Raw genomic sequence first — 26171 nt, 5'->3', positions numbered from 1 at the left:
TGAGAACATGCGGTGTTTGGTTTTCTGTTCCTGTGTTAGTTTGCTGAAGACTGATGGTTTCCAGCTTCATCCACGTCCCTGCAAAGGACATGATCTCATTCCTTCTTATGGCTGCGTAGTATTCCATGGTGTATATATACCACATTTTCTTTATCTGGTTTATCATTGATGGATTGACTTGGTTCCATATCTTTGTTATTGTAAATAGTGCTGCAATAAACATATGTGTGCATTTGTCTTTATAGCACAATGATTTATATTCCTTTGGGTATATACTCAATAATGGGATTACTGGGTCAAGTGGTATTTCTGGTTCTAGATCCTTAAGGAATCGCCATACTGTCTTCCACAATGGTTGAAATAATTTACTTTCCCACCGACAGTGTAAAAGTGTTCCTTTATCTCCACGGCCTTGTCAGCATCTATTGTTTCCTGACTTTTTAATAATCGCCATTCTGACTGGTGTGAGATGGTATCTCATTGTAGTTTTGATTTGCACTCCTCTGATGATCAGTGATGTTGAGCTTTTTTCATATGTTTATTGGCTGTGTAAATGTGTTTTTTGAGAAGTGTCTGTTCATATCTTTTACCGACTTTTTGATGGAGTTGTCTTTTTCTTGTAAATATGTTTAAGTTCCTTGTACATTCTGGATATTAGCCCTTTGTCAGACGGATAGATTGCAAAAATTTTCTCCCATTCTGTAGGTTGTCTGTTCACTCTGATGATAGCTTCTTTTGCTGTACAGAAGCTCTTTAGTTTAGTTAGGTCCTATTTGTTTATTTTGGCTTTTGTTGCAATTGCTTTTGGTGTTTTAGTCATGAAGTCTTTGCCCATGCCTATGTCCTGAATGGTATTGCCTAGGTTTTCTTCTAGGGTTTTTATGGTTTTGGATTTTACATTTAAGTGTTTAATCCATCTTGAGTTAAATTTTGTATAAGATGTAAGGAATGGGCCCAGTTTCAACTTTCTGCATATGGCTAGCCAGTTTTCCCAGCACCATTTACTAAATAGGAGATCCTTTTCTCATTGCTTGTTTTTGTCAGATTTGTTGAAGATCAGATGATTGTAGATGTATGGTGTAATTTCTGAGGTCTCTGTTCTGCTCCATTGGTCTATGTATTTGTTTTGGTACCAGTACCATGCTGTTTTGGTTACTGTAGCCTTGTAGTATAGTTTGAAGTCAGGTAGCATGATGCCTCCAGCTTTGTTCTTTTTGCTTAGGATTGTCTTGGCTATATGGGGTCTTCTTTGATTCCATGTGAAATTTAGAATAGCTTTGTCTAATTTTGTGTAGAATGTCAGTGGTAGTTAGATGAGAATAGCATTGAATTTATAAATTACTCTGGGCAGAATGGCCATTTTCACAATATTCATTACTCCTGTCCGTGGAGATGGAATGTTTTTCCATCTGTTTGTGTCCTCTCTTATTTCCATGAGCAATGGTTTGTAGTTTTCCTTGAAGAGGTCCTTCACATCCCTTGTTAGCTGTATTCCTAGGTATTTTATTCTCTTTGTAGCTATTGTGAATGGGAGTTCATTCATGATTTGGCTCTCTGCTTGCCTATTGTTGGTGTAAAGGAATGCTTGTGATTTTTGCACATAGATTTTTTTATCTTGAGACTTTTCTGAAGTTGCTTATCAGTTCAAGAAGTTTTTGGGCTGAGATAATGAGGTTTTCTAAATACAAAATCGTGTCATCTGCAAACAGAGACAACTTGACTTCCTCTCTTCCTATTTGAATACCCTTTTTTTTCCCCGGTTTTAATTTTTTATTCAGTAGGCTAAAACATGTTTTTAACAGAATATTATGTCATACAATTTCACTGGACTTTGATTTATTCTGTTTTCATTTCTTTTTATTGTTGTTGTTGTTGTTATTATTATTATTATTATTATTATTATACTTTAAGTTCTAGGGTACATGTGCATAACGTGCAGGTTTGTTACATATGTATACTTGTGCCATGTTGGTGTGCTGCACCCATCAACTCATCAGCACCCATCAACTCGTCATTTACATCAAGTGTAACTCCCAATGCAATCCCTCCCCCTTTCCCCCCTCCCCATGATAGGCCCCGGTGTGTGATGTTCCCCTTCCCGAGTCCAGGTGATCTCATTGTTGAGTTCCCACCTATGAGTGAGAACATGCGGTGTTTGGTTTTCTGTTCTTGCGATAGTTTGCTGAGAATGATGGTTTCCAGTTGCATTCATGTCCCTACAAAAGACACAAACTCGTCCTTTCAGGGATGCCCTCTCTCACCACTCCTATTCAACATAGTGTTGGAAGCTCTGGCTAGGGCAATCAGGCAGGAGAAAGAAATAAAGGGTATTCAGTTAGGAAAAGAAGAAGTCAAATTGTCCCTGTTTGCAGATGACATGATTGTATATTTAGAAAACCCCATCGTCTCAGCCCAAAATCTCCTGAATACCCTTGATTTCTTCCTCTTGCCTGATTGCCCTAGCCAGAACTTCCAATACTATGTTGAATAGGAGTGGTGAGAGTGGACATCCTTGCTTTCAAAGGGAATTCTTCCAGGTTTTGCTCATTCAATATGATATTGGCTGTAGGTTTGTCATAAATAGCTCATTATTTAGAGATATGTTCCATCAGTACCTAGTTTATTGAGAGTTTTTAACATAAAGAGGTGTTGATGTTGAATTTTATCAAAGGTTTTTTCTGCATCTGTTGAGATAATCATGTGATTTTTGTCTTTGGTTCTGTTTATATGCTGGATTACGTTTACTGATTTGCGTATGTTGAACCAGCCTTGCATCCCAGGGATGAAGCCTACTTGATCGTGGTGGATATGCTTTTTGATGTGCTGCTGGATTCAGTTTGCCAGTATTTTATTGAGGATTTTTACATCGATGTTCATCAGGTATATTGGCCTGAAGTTTGTTGTTGTTGTTGTGTCTCTTCCCAGTTTTGGTATCAGGATGATACTGGCTTCATAAAATGAATTAGGAAGGAATTCCTCCTTTTGCATTGTTTGGAATAGTTTCAGAAGGAATGGTACCAGCTCCTCTTTGTATTCCTGGTAGAATTCAGCTGTGAATCCATCTGGTCTTGGGCTTTTTTTGGTTGGTAGGCTATTCATTACTGCCTCCATTCCAGAGCTGGCTGCTGGTCTAGTCAGGGATTCAACTTCTTCCTGGTTTAGTCTTGGTGTATGCATCCAGGAATTTATCCATTTCTTCTAGATTTTCTAGTTTATTTGCATAGAGGAGTTTATTGAATTGTCTAGTGGTAGTTTGTATTTCTGTGGGGTCAGTGGTGATATCCCCTTTATCATTTCTTATTGTGTATACTTGATTCTTCTCTGTCTTCTTCATTATTAGTCTAGCTAGTGGTCTATCTATTTTGTTATTTATTTTATTTTTTAAAAAAAATGGCTCCTGGATGCATTGATTTTTTTTTGGAGGGCTTTTTGTGTCTCTATCCCCTTCAGTTCTTCTCTGATCTTAGTTATTTCTTGTCTTCTGCCAGCTTTTGGAATAGTTTGCTCTTGCCTCTCTAGCTCTTTTAATTGTGATGTTAGGGTGGTGATTTTAGATCTTTCTGGCTTTCTAATGTGGGCATTTAGCGCTAATTTTCCTCTTAACACTGCTTTAGTTGTGTCCCAGAGATTCTGGTACATTGTCTCTGTTCTCATTTGTTTCAAAGAACTTATTTATTTCTGCCTTAGTTTCATTATTTACCCAGGAGCCATTCAGGAGCAGGTTGTTCAATTTCCATGAAATTGTGTGGTTTTGAGTGAGTTTCTTAATCCTGGGTTCCAATTTGATTGCACTGTGGTCTGAGAGACTGTTTGTCATGATTTCAGCTCTTTCGCATTTGCTGAGGAGTGTTTTACTTCCAATTACGTGATCGATTTTAGAATAAGTACCATGTGGCATGAGAAGAATGTAGGTTCTGTTGATTTGGGCTAGAAAATTCTGTAGACATATACTAGGTCCACTTGATCCAGAGCTAAGTTCCAGTCCTGAATATCCTTGATAATTTTCTGTCTTGTTGATCTGTCTAATACTGGCAGTAGGGTGTTAAAGTTTCCCACTATTATTGTGTGGGAGTCTAAGTCTCTTTGTAGGTCTCTAAGAACTTGTTTTATGAGTCTGGGTGCTCTTTTACTGGGTGCATATATATTCAGAATACTTAGCTCTTCTTGTTGAATTGTTCCCTTTACCATTATATAATGCCCTTCTTTGTCTTTTTTGATCTTTGTTGGTTTAAAGTCTGTTTTGTCAGAGACTAGGATTGCAACCCCTGCTTTTTTTTTTTTTTTTTTCCTTTCCATTTGCTTGGTAAATTTTCCTCAATCCCTTTATTTTGAGCCTGTGTGTGTCTTTGCATGTAACATGGATCTCCTGAATACAACACACCAATGGGTCTTGACTCCTTATCCAATTTGCAAATCTGTATCTTTTAATTGGGGCATTTAGGCCATTTACATTTAAGGTAGGTATTGTTATGTGAGTTTGATCATGTCACCATGATGCTATTTTGCTATTTTGCATGCTAGTTGGTACAGTTTCTTTGTAGTGTCATTGATCTTTATACTTTGGTGTGTTTTTGCAATGGCTGGTAACAGTTTTTCCTTTCTATATTTAGTGCTTATTTCAGGAGCTCTTGCAGAGCAGGCCTGGTAGTAACAAAATCCCTCAGCATTTGTTTGTCTGGAAAGGATTTTATTTCTACTTCACTTATGAAGCTTAGTTTGGCTGGATATGAAATTCTGGGTTGAAAATTCTTTTCTTTAAGAATGTTGAATATTTGCCTCCAGTCTCTTCTGGCTTGTAGGGTTTATGTTGAGAGGTCCACTGTTAGTCTGATGGGCTTCCCTTTGTAGGTGACGTGGCCTTTCTCTCTGACTGCCCTTAACAATTTTTACTTGATTTCAGCCTTGGAGAATCTGATGATTATGTGTCTTAGGGTTGATCCTCTCATGGAGTATCTTAATAGTGTTCTCTGTGTTTGCCAAATTTGCATGTTGGCCTGTCTTGCTAGGTTGGGGAAGTTCTCCTGGATAATATCCCGAAGTGTGTTTTCCAGTTTGTTTCCATTTTCCCCATCTCCTTCTGGTACTCCAAGCTACCAAAGGTTCAGTCTTTTTATGAAGTCTCATATTTCTTGTAGGCTTTTTTCATTCTTTTTTCTCTCTTCTTGTCAGCATGTCTTATTTCAATAAGGTGGTCTTCAAAGTCTGGTATCTTTTCTTCCACTTGGTCAGTTCAGCTGTTGACACTTGTGTATGCTTCATGAAGTTCTTGTGCTGTGTTTTTCAGCTCCATCAGGCCGTTTATGTTCCTCTGTAAACTGGTTATTCTAGTTAGCAATTCCTCCAACTTTTTATCAAGGTTCTTAGCTTCTTCACGTTAGGTTAGAACATGCTCCTTTAGCTCATCATAGTTTTACAGTTTTTTACTACCCATTTTCTGAAGCCTACTTCTGTCAGTTCATTTACCTGATCCTCCGCCCAGTTCTGCACCCTTGATGGAGACATTGTGGTCATTTGGAGGAGAAGAGGCACTCTGACCTTTGAGTTTTCAGCATTTTTTTCGTTGATTCTTTCTCATCTTTGTGAATTTGTCTAGTTGTGGTCTTTGAGGCTGCTGACCCTTGAATGGGTTTTTTTGTGGGGGCCCTTGTTGTTGTTGTTGTTGTTGTTGATGCAGTTGTTGTCACTTTCTGCTTGTTTGTTTTTCTTTCAATAGTCAGATCCCTCTTCTGTAGGGCTGCTGCAGTTTTCTGGGGTTCACTTTAGGCCTTATTCAACTGATTTGCTCCCATGCCTGGATATGTAACTCAAGGAGGCCGGAGAGCAGCAAAAATGGGTGTCTGCTCCTTCTTCTGGGACCTCTGACCTCAAGGGGCACCAATCTGATGCCAGTAGGATCGCTCCTGTGTAGAGTGTCCCGACAATCCCTGTTGGAGGGTCTCACCCAGTTGTGTGGCACCAAGAGCAGGACCCGTTTAACGAAGCACTTTGTCCCCTGGTGGAGAGGGTGTGTTTCACTGCAGGGAAGCCCACTTGTCTGGGCTTCGCAGATTCCTCAGAACTACTAGGAGGAGAGGCTAAGTCTGCTGGTCCTCAGAGACTGCAGCCACCCCTACCCCTAGGGGCTCAGGCCCAGGGAGATCTGGATTCTGTCCCTGAGCCTCTGGCTGGAGTTATTAGAGATCCTGCAGGGAAGCCCCACCCACTGAGGAAGGATGGGTCAGTGTTAGACCTGAGGAGGCACTCTGGCCGCTGACTACCACAGCTGGTGTGTTAGGCTGTGACAACAAGTCTTGGGACCAAGCTGTCCAGCCTCACTGGCTCCAGCAGGGGAAAAGCACAGTCTGGAGCTATAGAAATGGATGCTGCATTTCCCCCATGCTGCATTACTACCCATCTTCTGAAGCCTAGTTCTGTCAGTTCATCCATCTGATCCTCCCAGGGAGATTAGCATGTTAGGCAGCTGGGAGTCCCAGTGCTGGCTGCTGCCCATCCCCCAAGGAGCTCAAAGGGCTTAGACAGCAGGCAGCAGAAGCCTGTGCTGGTCACCTCTCCCCCAGGGAGTTCAGTAGGCTTAAGCAGATTCCAGCTGAGAGGCCATAAGAACCTGCATATTCTAGGGTTGGAATGCTAGGCCCTGGTGGCGTGGGTTTGCAAGTGGGATCTTCCAATCCATGGGTTGCACAGTTCTGTGGAAAAAGCACAGTTTCCCTGGCTGGGTAGCATGCTAACTCACCGCTCCCCTTGGCTGGAGGGTGGGGGTTCCAGCCAAGAACCATGTGGTTCTCAGGTGGGCTCACTGCTCTTCCTTCTCTCTGTGGGTCACGCCAGCCTTCTAGTCAATTTTGATGAGCGAATCTAGATACCTTGGTTGCCAGTGAAGGATTCACACACTTATTATGGTTTTTTTCAGTAAGAACCTCTGAACACAGTTGCTTCTAGTCGGCCATCTTGGCCCTGCCTCTGTGAATATTTCTTTAATGTTATTTATCTTTCCTCTTAATATATTCTACAGGAAGATTTCAATGCAGAAGATTAATACTTCAAATATATCAAATCAATATTTTCTTTTTTTTCCCCCAAAGCTGGAGTCCCAAGTAAACCAGGCATTCCCAAATTACTAGAAGGGAATAAAAATTCAATACAGTGGGAGAAAGCTGAAGATAATGGATGTAGAATTATATACTATATCCTTGAGATAAGGTATGTGTGTTTGCAAAGTACTTGTAAATGACAAAGAACTAAGAAGATAAAGTAATAAAAAGTAACACTATTTGTGCAAATGTATTTACATATAAACACAAAGATCTTTAGTTTAAGGACTCACATGCATCATTATGTTCTTTGTTCAATTCCTAGAGGTTGGTCTTGGCATGCTAGTTATAAAACAGATCACATCATTCTCAGAAATCTCTAACTGCTCATTGACACTTTATGGAAATTGTTTGATCATAGGCTCATGCAACCAATATTTACTTAATATCAGTTTTGTTTAAAAAGCTTAGCTGATGTTTAATGTTAAATGATGATGGCATGTAAATTCCTGATGATAATTTGCTTTAGCAAGGTGAATACTCTCTAGTGAGAATTGGTGATGAAGTAGGTATTTTTCATACTGTAAAATTAGGTCAGGTTCTGAAATTGTCTGAAACATAGAGGTCACACAGGATTCTCTATTCATTGTGAAGATTACAGTTTGCAGTGTGTTCCCAGGGACTGAAAACATACCATCGATGAAAACCAGCCACTGATGAACAGCCTCAGACCTGGCCAGTACGGGGAGCACGTGAACCATAACTGGCTCGGAAGGATGGATTTCATGCCAACTTGAGGGGAGAATTCCAAATTCCAAAGACACTCCTCTCACAGGACTATGAAACCATCTTTTTAAGAAGTTCCAAGGACAAAAGTCACTCCCATAATTATAGTCCTGGCAACTTGATCTTTGATCTATTTTTGCTTCATCTATCTCTGGCATTCCCATAACCTTAAAAAATATTCCTGCTCATACTAGAGAATTCCCTTGGCCCTTATTTCTAATTGAAACCTCCTGGAAGTTTCTGTTACTGCTTTTCATGCAGAGTGAAATACATTCTAACCTGCAGAACTGTCTTGGTGGTTTGTGACTGTAATGATGTTCATCAATCAGGTCACACATCAGGTTTTTGCTAGGACCTCTTTAGTGTGTTACCCTGAGTAACACCTTAAGTGCTACTAAAATGACTCCATCTAAATACTTTGCATACTCCTTGCTCCAAGTCTCCACTGTCAGGACATGGACTATAAGATGACTGAATCATTGTTGTAACTTCAGTATCTCAAAATAAGTCCTTCAGTCAGGACACTAGTTAGACTCTGTGTACTCGCTGACGGGATAGTGGAAGTGCAAAGTGCATGAACTTGGGAGTTGAACAAGCCTTATTAGTTTCCAAGGTTGCCACAATAAAAGACCACCAACTGGGTGGCTTGAAACAGTAGACAGCTCTAGAGGTTAGAAGTCTGAAACCAAGGTATCAGCAGGACTGCTTGTTCTGATGGTTCTAGGGCAGAATCCATCTTTGCCTCTTAGCTTCTGGCATTTGCTGGCAGTCCTTGGTATTCCTTGGCTTGTAGATGCATCACTGTCATCATCACCTCCTGCATCACAAGGTTTTCTATGTGTCCAAATTTCCCTCTTCTTATGCAAGTGCCAGTCATTGGATTAGGGTCCATCCTAAACTACTATGACCTCATCTTAACTCGATTACATTTGTCAAGATCTTATTTCCAAATAAGGTCACATTAAAATATTCTGACTGGGCATGAATTTTGGGAGGACATGACTCAATCCAGTACACAAACCATGTTTAAATCCTTGTTCTTTTCCTTTTTTGAACGTAAGTTTCCTCATCTGTAAAATGGAGATGATAATATCTATCTCACCTCTTTAGGCTGTTGTGGACTCAGTGAATTAAAACAACATTATGTAAAGCCCCAATACAGTATGTTGTAAATAGAAGGTGCTCAACCAACATCAGAATTCTTCCTTCTTTTCTCAATGGCCATTGTGTAGAGCCACTTCGCAAATTCTCAAGGGCCTCTTTCTTTTGGATCAGAGTTGTTTGGTTAAACAATGAAATGGCCAGTGCTAAAGGTGAGACTTCACAAAATGTGTAAAAACACTCTGTCCTAATGCTTTGCTCAGGATGGTCCTTAAAGAGACCCTCAGCTCCCAGGAACAGCTGTGACCAACTCTGCTGCCCTACTGCTCCCGATGTTCTTACCCTTTCCCTGCCTCTTATGAGGGCCAGCCCTCACTCTCTGTTGGTCTTCACAAGGATGAGTCAATTAGCAGGAGCAGAACCAGATTCTCCCACATATCCCTAAGCTTACTGTGGATTGGCACCAAGCCCTAAAACTATTGCGGTCTGTAAAGTTTCAGACCTGAAATGTTCTTCATTGTTAGAGAAGACATAAATGGAAGAACTTGAGCTTGCCTTTGATGATTCTGTGAAAAGTCATTCCAGTTACGTCTTTTGAACCCAGCCCTTGTGTTCTTTCCATGTTTCAAATGAAAAACAACTGGATTGACTTTGAGGTGGAATGTAGGTCAATACAAATAGAAACAACAAGCCTCAGAATCTCAGATATAATGATAATTTTGGTAGCTGAACTGTCACACTTTCCTTATCAATTTTGTATTCTGTATTTTATTGAAATATGGCATAAGTAAACTACAATAATGTAAAAGACTGGAAATTGAGAAAATGGAAACTTCTCAGTTAAAAATCATATAAGAATTTTCTTATAGGTTTGGAATTCTGGAGAAAGTTTCCTCTTACTATTAGTAGGAAAAGGGTACTCAGCTCTCTCTTGACCACTGATTACTCACAGCTTTCTTGGTGGGCTGAGTTAATTGACTCCATGCCTCACTAGGGTCACTATAAAAGCATGCTGTTAGCATCTGTGTTGCCAGATTATGGGAGAGGAATGAGGTCAAGGGTAAACTGTGCCAAAGGACATTCTCAGGAGTTCAGTCACTAAGAAGGTCTATGAACAACTAGAAATAACAGGTATATTGTCATGTATATTTTCTGTATTTATTATTTTTTACAGAAAGAGCACTTCAAATTTACAGAACCAGAATTTAAGATGGAAGATGACATTTAATGGATCCTGCAGTAGCATTTGCACATGGAAGTCCAGAAACCTGAAAGGAGTATTTCAGTTCAGAGTAGTAGCTGCAAATAATCTAGGGTTTGGTGAATATAGTGGAATCAGTGAGAATACTATATTAGTTGGAGGTATGTTACCATGTCTGTCTACTCACTAGCTTATTACCTAAAGGTTCAGTAATAAATATCAGTACATTCTTAACATTAGCAATAGATAACGGTGGCTATATATATATATATATATTATTATCCAAACTATTAAACGATTCCATTCATGTGATGTGATCTTCCTAAAACATCATTATCATCATGTCATTTTTCTCCCCAATAATAATCAACCACCCTCTTAATTCCTACCACATCAATTCCATGCTCCTAATTAGGCTTCCAAGGCTGTTCACAATCTGTTCTATCCAGCCTTATTATTCTATTCACATTATACCACCTTTATGACCACTCTCACATTATACATAACAGGCCTAAGACCTTTGTTTCTTCCCCAATATCTACCTCTTCCACTGTGTATTTTATTTTAGTTTATGATATATTGTCTTTCTTATCACATAGGCAGGAAATCTCACTGCCATATGTGATTCTTCCCTCTACTCAGTCATCAGGTCCTGTTAATTTTACCATCTTGATTTCTGTGATGAGTTCTCATCTTCCTCTTTCTACCTTGGCTTTCCTAATTTAAGGTATCATTTCTTGCCTGTGTCCTTGGCTTATGCATACTGCTGACAGTTAATCTAGTTGAAGCACAAACTAGATTACTTAACCCCTCTCTGAAATACCCACAATGGCTCTCCATTCACTGCTTTCAGAATCAGCTACAAACTTCTTTGTGGCATGTAAGGTCTTCCGTAATTTATCCTCCAGTCGTGGTTTATCTTTTCCAATATTTATGTTTGTGCTGTAGCCATATCAGACCAGTAAAAAGTTTTTATGTCACTTGGTTTATGGCCCTGTGTTTGCCTCAGCCTATAATACAGGTCCACACCACCTACCCTGTGCCCCTTAGCTGTGATTTCCTATTCTTTATTTTCTGCCAGTTGAAATTCTTCTCATCCTTCAAGACTTAACTTAAATGAACTCATCATAATGCTTACCTGATGCTCCTTAGTCAAATGAATTACTGCATTTTATACACTCACATGCTACATAAAACTTACATTATTCTTATTTATATTACAGTTAGTTATCTAGTTAGTTGTGTACAAAAGTTTGCTACTAAGCTCAGCAAACTTTTTCTGAAAAGAAGCAAATAGTAAATATGTTAGACTTTGCAGGCTACATGTGATCTCTGTAGCATGTTCTTCTTTTCGTCTTTTTCTCTTCTTCTCTTTTTCCTTCTCCTTCTTCTTAAAAATAACACTTTAGAAATGTAAAACTTATTCATAGCTAATAGGGGGTACAAAATCAGGCTGTAGCCAGATTTGGTCCTCATGCCATAGTTTGCCAGACTCTGGCCTACATGTTTGTTTCCTCTACACAACCGAAACTACCTAAGATAAATTACCATGTTTGTTCCTCAGTTTAATATCCATGAAATTGAATATGTATGAAGATATTATACAAAATAATAATGTCAACTATTTAGTATACAAAGACTGAGATTTCTTGGTCCTAAATTTATTAAGAAGATATACATACTTCCTCAGTCATTTTAAAGTACAAAATTGAGTGGGTGTATTCCAGTGGTTTGTTGGTAAACTAGCTCTCTGCAAAAAAAGCAAAAACACCTTGATTTTGATTTCACACGGCATAAACACTCTCCGTATGGATGCTTTCAAGCTACCAACTGTCTAACAAACAACTGGCTTGCAAAAATCCAGTAGTAGCTAGCTCTGCTATATTACTCTGTGTGCTTAGGTAGAGCTGGGGCTACTTAGCTTTTATCTATGAATTAATCTCTTTTTCTGATTTATATTATTAGATGATTTTTGGATACCAGAAACAAGTTTCATACTTAGTATTATAGTTGGAATATTTCTGGTTATTACAATCCCACTAACCTTTGGTAAGTATAATAGAATTTTAAAAATAGGCAACAAACTGTTTACTTAACCATATCTGATTGATTTATCTCTTAGTTGATCTAATCTCCCACAGGAAATATTGCCTGATTAAGTTAATAAAATTTACATTGTTACCTTCTACTATATATTTATAACCACTAACTTCTGTGAATTGTTTTCTAATCTAGGCATAACTATTTTATGGAAAATAAATATGTACATTTCATGTTATACTTTAGATAAAACTACTTGCAAGGGCACCAAATTTTAGCTTTCTTTAAAACAGTATTTGTTTCTGATTGGCTGCATACAAATGTTTTGTGGCTTATAGTTTAAAATAAATAAAAGAAAAATAACCCTGGGTACAGAAAAAAGTATAGAATTAATGGGAGGCCAGTGACAATCTTTGGTTGGGATAGTTTTGGTTTCTAAGCAGACAGGCTGGTTTGGAATGAGTACAGCCTCTGTTGCAGAAGATCCATTTCTGGCTTGTGGGATCCACTCTTGCTTTCAGACATCTGATCTGCTTATTTCAAATCCCTGCTCATTTATAAATGACCAGGAAAGCAGAAAAATTAGGTTAGGTAGATAGAAAGCTATTATTTTTTTCTAAGAAGATGTACTTTAATGATGGTAAAATGCAGTGAAAACCTCAAAAGGAATGGCCAAGTATTGATTGGACTTTTAGAGTTACCATAGTGATCACACATTCTTGTTTATTTCTATTTCAGCACAAATAATAAAAGCACTTTCTTTCAGTCCCCAAACTGTTTGAGTTTGGCTTATAAGATATATGGACCCCTATCTATTGCTAATATTGAGAGTCCCCAACACAGTGAATCATTAAAAGAAGGGCATGATTCTTACCAGAAAAGAACACTCAAACACATATTAAGAAAGTTGTGACTTATTTGTTACCCCTGTAACAAACAGGGGTAAGTTACAAGGGAAAGTTGATGGAAAAGTCACAAATTTGAACTCTCAGGATAAAGAAAACCAACATTTTACTGTGTTCTAAATCTTTATTCTTTCTGCAAAGTGATTGGAGTCACAATCTATATGAGAGCACTTTGAAGCTTGACTTCAGATTTTTTTCAAAGATTCCACCCAGATAATATGTGAAACTCCTTCAGTAAACTTGGAAAGCTAAAAATTTCAGCTGACCCTGCCAGGATTTTAACCTGTGGTTCCAGAGAGTCTAAGCATTGCACAGCTGATGTTTGTGCCACTAAGCCAGCCCCTCCAGAATTACGCATATGACTGCAGTATATTTGGCAGTTGGCATATAGGCTTGACTGCTTGTCTGCTTTCCTACTGGGAAGGAGAATTACATGAAGAATCCTTCAGCTGACCTTTGCTTACTTTCTTGTACATCACCATTGTTTAAACCCATAACTCTAGTGGATGAACATGAGATAATTTCAGACAACCTATTGTGCTTCCAAGACATCCTATGGATATCTGACTTTCTCAGGACTTAAAAGGTCTTTATTCTGTTTGAAATTCATGAATTTTTGAGTCTAGCTAAGCTAATTCGGTTCTTTGCTTTTAGCAGCAGTGCATGTGGTTTTACTAGTAAGAGTGTGTGCATGCATGAGAAAAGGTTGACTCATTAAAATAACAAAAAAGTCACAATTATTTTAAAATTTGTATTGTGCTGAGGGCACTCATCAGTTATAAACATAAAATTAAGACAGGTTTTTAAAATGAGTGTTGACAGCCTTTGCTTCTGAGCGGTCATATCTAATGTCTAACATTAGCCTTCTGCTGGGAGTAGAGGAAAATATAAACCTGTAAAATACAACTGCTGACGTCAGGAGCTTGCCATTTAATGAGGGAGGTAAGACATGCCTGTGTGGAAAGATAAATAGCAAGATATGTGTTAAATAATAACAAAAGACAATAATAGATGAAATAAACAAGACAGTGCATAGGATAAGCACTCACAGAGAGGCATAATTAGTCTTTCAAGTTCAGATATGAAAGATTAGTAGAGGTTGCCGAGGTTTCAGAAGGCATCATTGAGGATGTGGGCTTACATTGGGCCTTTAAAAGTGAAGCATAAAAACGAGGTGGTGAGAACATTTCAAGTTCGAAAAATTAATTTAGCAAAAGGTACTTGTGATCTGTCACCAGGTAGCCCCTCAAATTGAATTTCATGTGAGTAAAACTCTAACTTCTTGAATATAGAAACTACTGTGAAATTAAGTTCAAATTTTAATGATCATCTCTCAAAGCATACTTGCTGTTTTCAACTTCTGAGTCAACAGTCCAGTACAGATGGACAATCTTATTGACATAATTATATTTTAATATTAAAAAGATTATTTTATTATTATAAAACTAATACTCCTTATTATATAAAGAAGACAATACAAATGATTCTACAAGTAGGGCAGACCACTGCTAACATTTGGTAAGCTTCGTTCCAATACTTTTTCTACATATTTGAGTATGTGTATATGAACAACAATGATAAATACTCTTATACTGTGCAAAAAATAAAAATAAAAAAAAGAAAAGAAGAAAAATTGCCATTATACTGAAAGCATTTTCTTTTCTACTGAGGAGTATAACCTGGATGTGACTGAACTCAAAAATGAATTTGTTTCACTAATAATTGTGTTTGTTTTGGTTTATTTTGACTCTAGTTTATAGGTGATTTTGACAAATAAGTTTTAATATTAAGATACTTTAATTTGTTTGTAACAACAGTAAGAAATATATTAAATTTTAAGAAGTGACATTAAAAGTGGTGTAGTATGATTTGTGTACTTTTATATGACTTTTTACCTGGATTGAATTAGTTTTTTAAAAGCTATTTTAAAATCAAATTATGAAAACTTCTATAACTATTCTACTGATAGGGTTCTTACATAAAAACACTTAAAATGCATTGTTAGCATTTCCTAAAGGGAAAAAGAAGCAATATTTTATTTTGTAAATTATGTCATTTTTTCCTTTATAGTCTGGCATAGAAGACTAAAGAATCAAAAAAGTGCCAAGGAGGGGCTGACAGTGCTTTTAAACGAAGACAAAGAGTTGGCTGAGCTGCGAGGTCTGGCAGCCGGAGTAGGCCTGGCTAATGCCTGCTATGCAATACAGTACGTAGCGTGGGCCATCATTATGGAGCACGTAGGCAAAGGGTGGGCAACAACGAGAGTACCTATGAATTCTGCATTGCCCAGGACAGTAATGGTTTATACCCATTTTTCTGGCAGAATTATTAAAAACTTCCTCTTCCACTCTCAAATGTGGATGGCAAATTATGCGGTTATAAGAAAAATACACAAAAATACACTATTTTCCAGTGTTTTATCATGTAGCTCAAAAACAAATGAAAGAAAGAGAAAAATATCACATTGAAGAGAATAGATGGTAACGTGGTTGGTTGACCTGGAGGCAGTGTTTGAGAGGAGAGTTTTGAGAGCCTTGTGTACGTGGTCAGCCTTAAGTATCTTACTCCATTTCAGAATTTGTATGATGATTGCCCACAAAACCTTCTTAAAACAGATGAGTTTTGAACTTTTGTTGTCATCATAATTAAGGAAAATATTCAAGTGTCTTATGCAAAGCTTCATTATATTAGGATCTATGCAAAAAGGAATTAAATGATCATAGGCCTTGCTTTCAGAAATTTATAATGCAAGGTGTAAAAGCAAAGGATTTGAAGTAGACAAAAAGGGGATCTAAATCAGCTGTTTAGAGGTGACTTTCCTTTGAGCAAATACTGCGCATATCTGCTACTCAAGATTCCCTATTATAAATGGAAAGCATTTTTAACATAGCAGCATTTTCCCCCCTTGTAGTATTCCAAGTGAGAAACTTGGCTTTCTAAAAGTTAACCTTATGGTGATGGGGTTGATCTTTTTGATCATAGTAAATTTTGTTTTATATAAGATGTCACATGTATGAAGTAGCTAAAGGAAAAGCTGATAAACCCAGATGCATTGATTACTAATTTGCAGTAGCTTTTTACACAAATTGGCAATCTGAAGAAGTTAATACCTACTAACTTTGACACAACAAGTTACAATACCTACTAACTTAGACACAACAAGTTACAATAATTGAGGCAATGCATACACATATACATTTTTATCAAAATTAAGTTGCCTAGAAGTGGACCATCATGCTCTGTCTGTGTAAAAGGTGGTAGAATAGTAAAGTAATTAGGAACACAAAGTTCCACATCACCATGTCACATAAAACACACAATGCTGCAAAGCCATTTCTTTCTCTCTCAATCACAAATACCAATACCAACACAAACTTGTATGCCCTGTATATGTGGAGGGTGGGGAGACAAAAATGTTGCTATTTTACAGTACTCTTCCAACCCAAGAGGAGATTGAAAATCTTCCTGCCTTCCCTCGGGAAAAACTGACTCTGCGGCTCTTGCTGGGAAGTGGAGCCTTTGGAGAAGTGTATGAAGGAACAGCAGTGGACATCTTAGGAGCTGGAAGTGGAGAAATCAAAGTAGCAGTGAAGGTAATGTGAATCTTCGAACTCCTTGACACATTATATCACCATATCTACAAGGATTGACGTGGATATAATTATAATAAAAGTTGAGTGCTCTTTGTTGAAAAGAGGATGGGTTGAATGTCGGAGCCTATCCATAGCTATAGAAATCACACTTTTAAAAAACATTTTCTACATAGGAATATTGTTTGTAATCAACAATCTCCAGGATTTGCATTACCTCTTAGGCTACTAATTAGCTAAGACCTATCAGACAATCATTTTTCTTCAACCATGTCATAAGAGAACTGGAGTTGTAAAACACATTCTTAAGGTACTAGACCAAGGGTCAGCAAACCTTTTCTTAACTGGGCAGATAGTAAATATTTTAGGCTTGCTGGCCATACAGACTCTGCCATTGTATTGTCATAGACAATATGTAAATAAATGAGCGTGGCTGTGTACCAATAAAACTTTATTTATGAACACTGAAATTTTAATTTTATATTATTTTCATATGTCATGAAATAGTAGTATTCTTTTGACTTTTTCAACCATTTAAAAATAGGAAAAGCCATTTTCAGATCATAGGCTATACAAAAAGAGGTGACAGGCTGGATCTGGCCCACAAGCTATAGTTTGTCAGTCTCTGACTACATGATTATTTATCATGGTATATTTAATATATTTTTAAGGAAGCACTGGATATACTCATATCTTTGTAAAACTTTCTTTTGATAAAGGGAGGATGAATCTTTTATGTATTTGAGCAATATCCTGATCTCTGCTTATTAGAGATTTATTGCTTTGAGAGTTAGCTATACAACTAGAAAAGTTGGCAAAATTCTCTCTGCTTCCAAATGATGTCATTTAAAAGTTCTTTAACTTACTCCCACCTTGACTGTTTTAAACAAATGTTTATTTCTCTCATGTAACAAGATGACTGCTGGCTTCAGGATAGTGTGTCAGGTCAGAGCCAGTATCTCTGAAATATTCTTGGCTGTTGTTCATGCTTGCTGCCTCAGTGTTCCAAGATGGCTGACAAAGAAGCAAGCATCATATCTTCATTTGGACCAGGGAAAGGAGGAAAGATGGTGCCAGATGTACATGTTCAGGAAGACAAACGTCTTCTTCAAAGTTCCCTCCCCGCCTTAGCAGTTTTTCTCTTGTATACCATTGACCATCACCGAGTTATGTGACCACCGCAATTTCCAAGGGAGGCTGGAGAATTTCAGAACATAATTTTCATGATTAGCTTTGATCAATTGCTTGGGACTGGGAACTTTGCCTTCAAGAAATAAATTGAAAGCAAGGAGATAAAGAAAACATATTGAGAAAAAAATTTTGAAAATTAAGAAATTAGCCTAAACAACAAAACTTGGTCTCTTAAAATTCCACCTTTTGAAGGAACGTTGTATAAGCATTACTAGACCTTTTATTTTGCATATTCTTCTACTAGCAATAACAGGAGGTAACATTTGAAGGGTTTATAGAATACATGCACATGCTCTATCTGTGATCTGTTTCCAGCTTTCAGGGTAGATATTACAAAACAAACAACAATCTCCATTAACCCGCTGAGCTCACAGAAATGTCTGCTATACTGATTCCTGACTTGTTTTTATGTTGTACAGACTTTGAAGAAGGGTTCCACTGACCAGGAGAAGATTGAATTCCTGAAGGAGGCACATCTGATGAGGTAGCTCTGAAATAATTTTCTCTTGGTATGGGTAAGAAGTTTTAAGTCTGCTTGACTTATTTTTAACATCCAAAATGACCTGACATAACAGATCATGCCTAAAACAACATGGTTGAAACGTTTGAATGAAACCACATCTGCGGAGCAAGTAGTCTATAGACGCCAATCTTCTGAGCCTGGGTACAGGCACTCCTCAGGCAAAAGGTTCTCCTTTCTTTTATCTTCAGTAAGGAGCATGTTTTGCAAGTGAATTCTGAAGCTGTTTGACTTTTGACACACTTGTATTCATCTAAATATGTGATAATGGTCAAGTATACCCAGTAAGAGAGAGTTCTCTCAAATGCTATAATGTCAGTGAAAATAGCTTTGTCTTAGTAAACTTGTCTCTAAGTTTGAGTTTGTGGTCATAAAAACTGCTCAAGCGCATCTTAATGGGAAAACTTGAGGCAGTGGTTGGTTGAGTCTCAAGCTGTGGGTTCCAATTATTAGGTTGGGACTTCCTCAGTTTGATGTCTTGAGAAAACTGTGTAGCCAAACCTGCATTTCTGGGTTGTTTTCCTGAAAGGGAGAGTATATATTTCATACCTGTAATGACCCAAAACACAATGCTTTAAAATATCTTTTCAAGGAGGCTACTAGTCAAAATTACTTTCTTTTCCAAAATATGCTTAATACAAATGTTATTCCTTCTAAAAACCAACCTATGTTATCCGTACTCATGGCCACTAGGGGTTGCCATATTACCTCCTTAAGGTAAGCACAAAGACCAGTAGTTGGAAAAGGAAGCGTTAGAGACACTAAATCAGGGGTTTAGAAGGAAACTATTGATAAAGAATTGCTGTACTCCATAAAGACCCTTGGCTAGGACTCCTGCCTCTGTCATGTCATACAGCCTGTGTCTTTCTACCTTTCAGCAAATTTAATCATCCCAACATTCTGAAACAGCTTGGAGTTTGTCTGCTGAATGAACCCCAGTATATTATCCTGGAACTGATGGAAGGAGGAGACCTTCTTACTTATTTGCGTAAAGCCCGGATGGCAACGGTAGGCAGTTGGGATCTGTAATATTGGTTTCATAATGCAAATGCCCTATAATTCCCCATTAATTTTCTTTAGATTTAATACGCTGCAGTGGTAAAACCTTAGAAGACTTATATGGAAAGAATTATTCTATTTACTTCATGTTAGATTTTGACAATCAGAACCGTGGGCTAACATTCTGGCATTTTCTGCTCATGTGAGCCCGAGCCTGTTTTTAGTATTTAATGGGAGAACATGACCCTCATTGTCAGAATCATGTTTTGCTGGAGCACAGGGATAGTGTGGAGTTGGAAAGGCATATCTCTGTACTTAATCTATATGCCTGTCTGTTCCAAATTATATTTCCAGTCTTAATGTCTTTACTGGGTACCAGACTTGTATGTCCCTCTCTAGTTGACTTATCTGTTTGGATATTAGTAGGCATCTCAAACATATTTTGCCCCAAACAGAGCTCTTGATTTTGTACATCCTCTCCTACTCCACCCATCTAGTTTCTTGCTTTCTCTTTCCCTACATACATGCTAACAAGCTCTGCCTGCAAAACGCAGCTGCAGTCCTTCTTCTCTTGTATCCTCAGTGCCTGGAGCAGTGCATAGCACATTATGAACCCTGGAAATACTGTGGAATGGCGGACAGGACTGGGGGTGACTACCTGCAGGAACCTACTTTATACCTTAGATGAGAACACGTGAGATAAGACAAGTCACCAAAGTTTAAATCTGGTGGATTAAAAACTTTTTTTATATCAAAATAAACATCATATGGCTAAAAAATTTAAATGTGTGACAAAGCATATAGTGAAAAACAGGAGCCCTGTGCACTGCTTCATTCCTACCTCTCAGGCCTGCACATATCTTCTGGTATTTACCGCCAAGTTCCTAAATAGTCTGCTCATACTGACACGTGTTGATTTTTCAATTTGGGGTACATTGACTGCCCAGTATGGAAGATGAGGATTTAACTCTCTTAGACTTCCTCATAATATACCTGTCCATCCCCCACCACGCTACACACAGGAAAACTTTGCTTGCCTCATCCTCTGACAGTTATCACAATCTGCAGATAAATCATCCTTCTGGGTTTGCATTATTAGAACTATTTAGTTATTATTATTATTTTTGGAGCTGAATTATCCAAATGTTATTGTTGTTTTTTTCCTGAGGCTAGTTTAATAAATATCTCTTGTTTTCATTTTAGTTTTTATATACATGAACTCCCCAACTGAATGGTAACACTTTTCTCTATATGGTTAACAATATCAGATAATCTGGTACTTAATTTTTTCTTGGACACTTCCTTCCTGGAAGCAGTGTAGATGCTTGTGCTCTAGGCTAGCTACATAGCTGCTGTTGTAGGGGTTTCCTTCATATTAGACCTGAGAATCTTCCTCAACTCTTGTCCATGTGAGGCTTTTTCCTTGTATCTCATGACTTTTTGTTTGTTTTAGAAAAGAGAAAGTATAGGAAACTATGCATGTGCAGCAAAAATCTGCTTTTTTTTTTTTTTTAATTTTTGAGAAAATGCCCTTTATTCTTCCCTTATACTTGTTTGATAATTTGGTTGGACTTTTAGGTTGAAAACTCTTTATCTAACAGATAAAGCCACTACATCTTTATTTCCTCACTTCTACAATTGCCAGCAAGAATTCTTATGCCACTCTGATTCCTGAACTTATTATCAGTGGTCTGTTTTCTGCCTCCTCCACTTCAAAAATTTGAGGAAAATTTTACCTGTGGTACTCTTTACTCACAGCACAGTAACAGTTGCTTCGCTAATCATCCCCTTCAGTTTCAGGAATTTTTTTCATTGTCTCTTTGATAATGAAGAGAATTCCTTATTCCCTGTGTTTCTTTGTTCTAGAAATCCTGTTACAATAGACTGCTTTGTTTCATCTTCTCATTCTATTAGCTGCTGTCTCCTATTTTCTAGCTTTTGTCATTTTGCTTTTTATTGTGATAGACTTCCTCAACTTTGTCCCCTAATCTTTTTGTAGGATTAAAACTTTTTTTTAACATATTTTAATTTTTCACATACTTATTCTTGTGTTTTGACTGCTTTTTAAAATAATATTCTGGTTTTCTTCATAGATGCAAAATTTTACTCATCTTTTTTAGGGTATTAATTATACTTTTCAAAAAGTGTTCATTTGCTTCCTGCATTGCCTTGGCTTCCTTGTTCCTCTTTGTTTTGGAATCTGATTCAATGTGAGAATCTTTCTCAAATGTCTAGTATTCTTGGCTGGTTTCATATTTAATCATGAGGCCTAACAAAATGATGGGAACCTGTGTGACCAAGGAAGCTTCCTTTTGGTGTTAGGTGGGACCCTGCTCTTCCACTGGGGGTCCTCCAGTGTCAGTAACTGAATCTCTTCCCTGACATATGCCAGTTAACCAGGGAGGAAATTGCTCATTTTTCCTCTGGACAGTAAATGCCTGATGCATCAACTCAGAGCATTTAGAGGGGGCTGGAGGTCTCAAGGCTCAGTATGTGGACTCTTATTTAATTTTAATTCTCTCCATTTCAGCACAGTGCCTCAGTGTGACTGGTAGTATCTTCAAACTTGGAGTTGTTCTGGTTCAGGTTTCTGTTGTTTTTATTTGTTTGTTTTCTATAGACAGAAGCCTTCATCTGTGGTAGAAGAATCTATGATTTAGTTAGGCCTTAAATAGCTTAAACGTTCTTTTTGCTTTCAGTCCTTCGCCTTGTCCCTGTATTCAGGGATACCTGCTGCCTCCCATTCTGGAGACTTTATGACCTTCCATGATGAAAAACAGCTTAATTCTTGCCTTTTCTTTCTGTAGGCAGTCAGCGTTCATCCTCTTGGCTCTGCTAAATTACCACTCCTCCATCTGCTTTCCCTCTTCCAGAATGCTTTGTCTGCCATGTCAGTTCTCATGACAGTTGATTTGCCCTTGTGAAATTACGAAAATTTTCACTATACTGCCATGTAAGTAAGGTTTGGGGAGAGAGTGGAACTAAAAATGCACACATTCAATCCCTCATCTTAAACAATACATTTTATTTGTAGATTGTCTTGTTTTGTGGTGGCGCTAAGTGTATGAAAAGTGAAGAAAGGATGAAAAAGGATAGACTGAAAAAAACGTGGATCTACTTTTTCCAAATCATTTTGATTCACCCAGGATCCTAATGCTTATAAAGATTGGTTCTCACATGCACTTCAGTTGTTCCGCAGCCTTTCCTGGTGGCTGCAAAAAACAGCTTGCAGGGCTTTGTCTCCTTCGCTGCAACCATAGAGACATCGTTAAGTGCTGAAGGCAGAATGAAGGCCTGAGGCCCATGGGAACCATCACAAATGCTACTCCCTCTCATGCTGAGTTCTTTTGAGGCTAGCCTCTCCCCACGTGGAGTGCTCAGAGGCACCATATCAGAAGAACCGGCAGAAGCCTTTTTCTCTCTCTCCCTGCATTCAAGGACTGTTTTGTTGGGTTGGATGCCTAAGAATTGACTGCAACTAGGCCCAGAAAGCTTGGTCTAGTCCTTTGCTTTGAGGACTCAGCTTCTTTATCTACAAAATGAAATTTTGAATCAAAAACTTCCTAAGGTTCCTTTTAACTTTTTTTTTTTTTGACAGAGTCTTGCTCTGTGGCCCAGGTTGAAGTGCAATGGCGTGATCTCGGCTCACTGCAACCTCTGCCTCCCAGGTTCAAGTAATTCTCCTACCTTAGCCTCCTAAGTAGCTGGGACTACAGACACACGCCACCATGCCCAGCTAATTTTTATATATTTTTTGTAGTAGAGACAAGATTTCACCATGTTGGCCAGGCTGTTCTCAAACTCCTGACCTCAAGTAATCTGCCTGCCTTGACCTCTCAAAGTCCTGGGATTACAGGCATGAGATAACACACCTGGCCTTAACTTTTGTTAAAAGGATAGTATTAAGATAGAAAAAAGGGAAACAAACAAACAAAAACTGTCAAAGTAATATGAATATGTAGTAAACGTGCTGCCTTCCAGATAAAATTCAATTCACCAAATTTTTGCTGGGTGTTTACTGTACAACGGCGAAGGATGTAATTCTTGCACTCAAGGAACTTGTTACATGGTAGAGTTGTAAGTCTACAGATGCAAGTCTACAGATACCTAAATAATCCACTTAAAGTAGGAAGTAGATGGACTCATTAGAGTGCAGTGGAGAATATACTGTAGAAGCCCAGAGGAAGGAGCGATTCCTAACTGAGGAAAGCTGAGAGGGCTTCATGGAAGAGGTCTTCTGATTCAGACACAACCCCAAAGCAGGGGTAGAACAGTAGCTGAACTGTGCTTTCCCACTGAGTTATGAAAGGCTTTGACTAGGGATAGACTGAGATCAAAGTTTAATATGTCTGAAGGGTTTAACAAGAGATGACACGTGGTAGTCCAGAGTGGCATCTAGAGTCAAGGAAACCCAACATGGGGTGATGCGATATCCCAACAGGTTGATACATGGTATATCAGAAGGAGAGAGTAGTTAGAGATCCAAGCAGGCACCAACATTATGAAAATCTGTCAGCAGGGAACAGGGCACTAGCCACCAGGCTGAAATTAGGGAGTAGGATCCTAGGCCTAGAGAAAGACTTCACAGGTAGAGTAGGTTTTGCTGAGAGCAGAGCAGGGTTCCATTCACAGGAACCAGTGAACCATTCAAGACATCCAGCAAGGACTCAGATATGGGCCATGAGACAGTGGACCTGAATCAGGTTGGAGAAGGATTGATTTGGGAGTAAGGTCAGAGCCTAGTCATTAGCCCTAGGTGTGGCTGTGAAGAACCATGGCAATAGTGAGCCCCAGAACATCAGAATATTCCTAGTTTGGGGGCAAGAGATAAATGTGTCAGAGGAGGTAGGGAGAACAGCAATTAAGAGCATTTATTTTTAAGGAGTTGAGGGACTTGGAGGTTGGGAATCATTTGAGATACTCAGCTAAGGCTGTGGATGGAAAACAAGAAACAGGAGGACATTCCAGGAGAAAAAAATAATAGCAGGAATAAAGAAGAGAGACTGAGAAATGCAGAGTAGGAATAAAGAACTGCAAGTGGACCAGCGTAACTGAAGCACAGATTGAGAGAGGAGAAACAGTAGGAAATTAATAGACTTGTAGAGAGGCTTGTGCAGCCTGGGAGTGCTGTGGAGACTGTGCTCAGGAATTCATAATAGACTCTACAGGAAGGGATCACAACAAAGCAAGCTAATGAAAGCATAGGAGGCTGGAGACATGGGAAATTTTTGAATGCATTAGATTAGGGATGACAAAGGCTTGAACCAGGGTAATTGCAGAGTACTGGAAAAGGACAGACAGTATAATATAGCTTCAGTGCAGGATCTTTGAATTTTCCCAATATGGTACTAATAAAAACTTCAACTGGCTTTTTTTCCATGTAGAAATCATTGCAACCAGTACAGGCTCAAGTGTATATTTGTGCTCGCTCTCTTAGATGAGAGGAGTAATTTGAAACTTTGAAATAAGGTATTGCTAACAATTTATATGGGGTTCATACGAGAAACAAGCCCATTGTCATGACTGGCAAGACAGAGTGTCATTGGGTCAATAATTAAACCAGCTGGCACTAAATAAGTCATCATTTTGACTACTTATGAGAGCAACAAATGTTTATTAAGTGCCTGTTATTGACCAGCCATATTATGTAACTTACTTGAATTTTGCAAGGTCAGTATTATTGCCCATTTTACACATGAGAAATTTGCTTAGGGAGTTAAGTAACTTAAGCAAGTTCACACAACTAGTAAATAGCAGAACTAGGATTCACATCTCTATCTGTCTGGCCTGACACCTGGAGGTCTTTCCAATAAAGATTCCGTATTGCCTCTACTTACTAAACATAGCTGTTATTTTTTTAAATGTATATTTGCATAGAAAACATCTAAATTTGTTTTCCTCTTTGTTTGAATTCTTATAATCATAACTAAAAATCCCTTTAAAACATCAGATACATACATGTATATGCATATACATGTACCCACTTATATTCACACATGTATGTATATATTTCATGCAAACTAGAAAACTACCTGTAATTTTTCCTTCATTTCTTATAGTTTTATGGTCCTTTACTCACCTTGGTTGACCTCGTAGACCTGTGTGTAGATATTTCAAAAGGCTGTGTCTACTTGGAGCAGATGCATTTCATTCACAGGTACAGTTCTCTTCTTAATACAGGGTTATTATGGATATTGGCACAATAATCACCTGAAGTGCAGGTAAAATGCACAAGATAATTAAACATTTTAATTCCTTCAAACTAGGAATAATTTCTATTAAAAGTCTCTCTTATAAATCATCCTACTGTAAAGACACATGCACACATGTGTCTATTGCAGCACTATTTTCAGTAGAAAAGACTTGGATCCAACCCAAATGCCCATCAATGATAGACTGGGTAAAGAAAATGTGGCACATATACACCATGGAATACTTGCAGTCATAAAAAAAGAATAAGTTCATTTCCTTTGCAGGAACATGGATGAAGCTGGAAACCATTATCCTCAGCAAAATAACACAAGAACAGAAAACCAAAGCAGGTTCTCACTCATAAGTGGGAGTTGAACAGTGAGAACACATGGACACAGGAAGGGGAACATCACACACCAGGGCCTCTCCGGGGTCGGGGGCAAGGGAAGGGACAGCATTAGGAGAAATACCTAATGCAGGCGGGACTTAAAGTCTAGATGACGGGTTGATAGGTGCAGCAACCACCATGGCACATGTATACCTATGTAATAAACTTCACATTCAGCACATGTATTCCAGAACTTAAAGTAAAAAAAAAAAAAAGTTTCTCTTCTT

General features: G+C 38.2%; 1 protein-coding gene across 1 annotated transcript in view; it reads left to right on the top strand.

Annotated features, from left to right (window-relative positions):
• Positions 1 to 26171, top strand: part of ROS1 (ROS proto-oncogene 1, receptor tyrosine kinase) — a 138438-nt gene that overhangs the window by 90400 nt on the left and 21867 nt on the right. The window contains 8 exon segments of the mRNA XM_030928976.1: positions 7083 to 7200; positions 10093 to 10280; positions 12085 to 12168; positions 15135 to 15270; positions 16495 to 16657; positions 18265 to 18329; positions 19244 to 19373; positions 25424 to 25521. Of these exon segments, the coding sequence (XP_030784836.1) occupies positions 7083 to 7200; positions 10093 to 10280; positions 12085 to 12168; positions 15135 to 15270; positions 16495 to 16657; positions 18265 to 18329; positions 19244 to 19373; positions 25424 to 25521 (982 nt within the window).

This window comes from Rhinopithecus roxellana, chromosome 4 (genome assembly GCF_007565055.1).
Source record: "Rhinopithecus roxellana isolate Shanxi Qingling chromosome 4, ASM756505v1, whole genome shotgun sequence".
NCBI classification, from domain to species: Eukaryota; Metazoa; Chordata; class Mammalia; order Primates; family Cercopithecidae; genus Rhinopithecus; species Rhinopithecus roxellana.
Note: the sequence above shows the minus strand (reverse complement) of the source record. Positions and strands in the feature narration are given on the sequence as shown.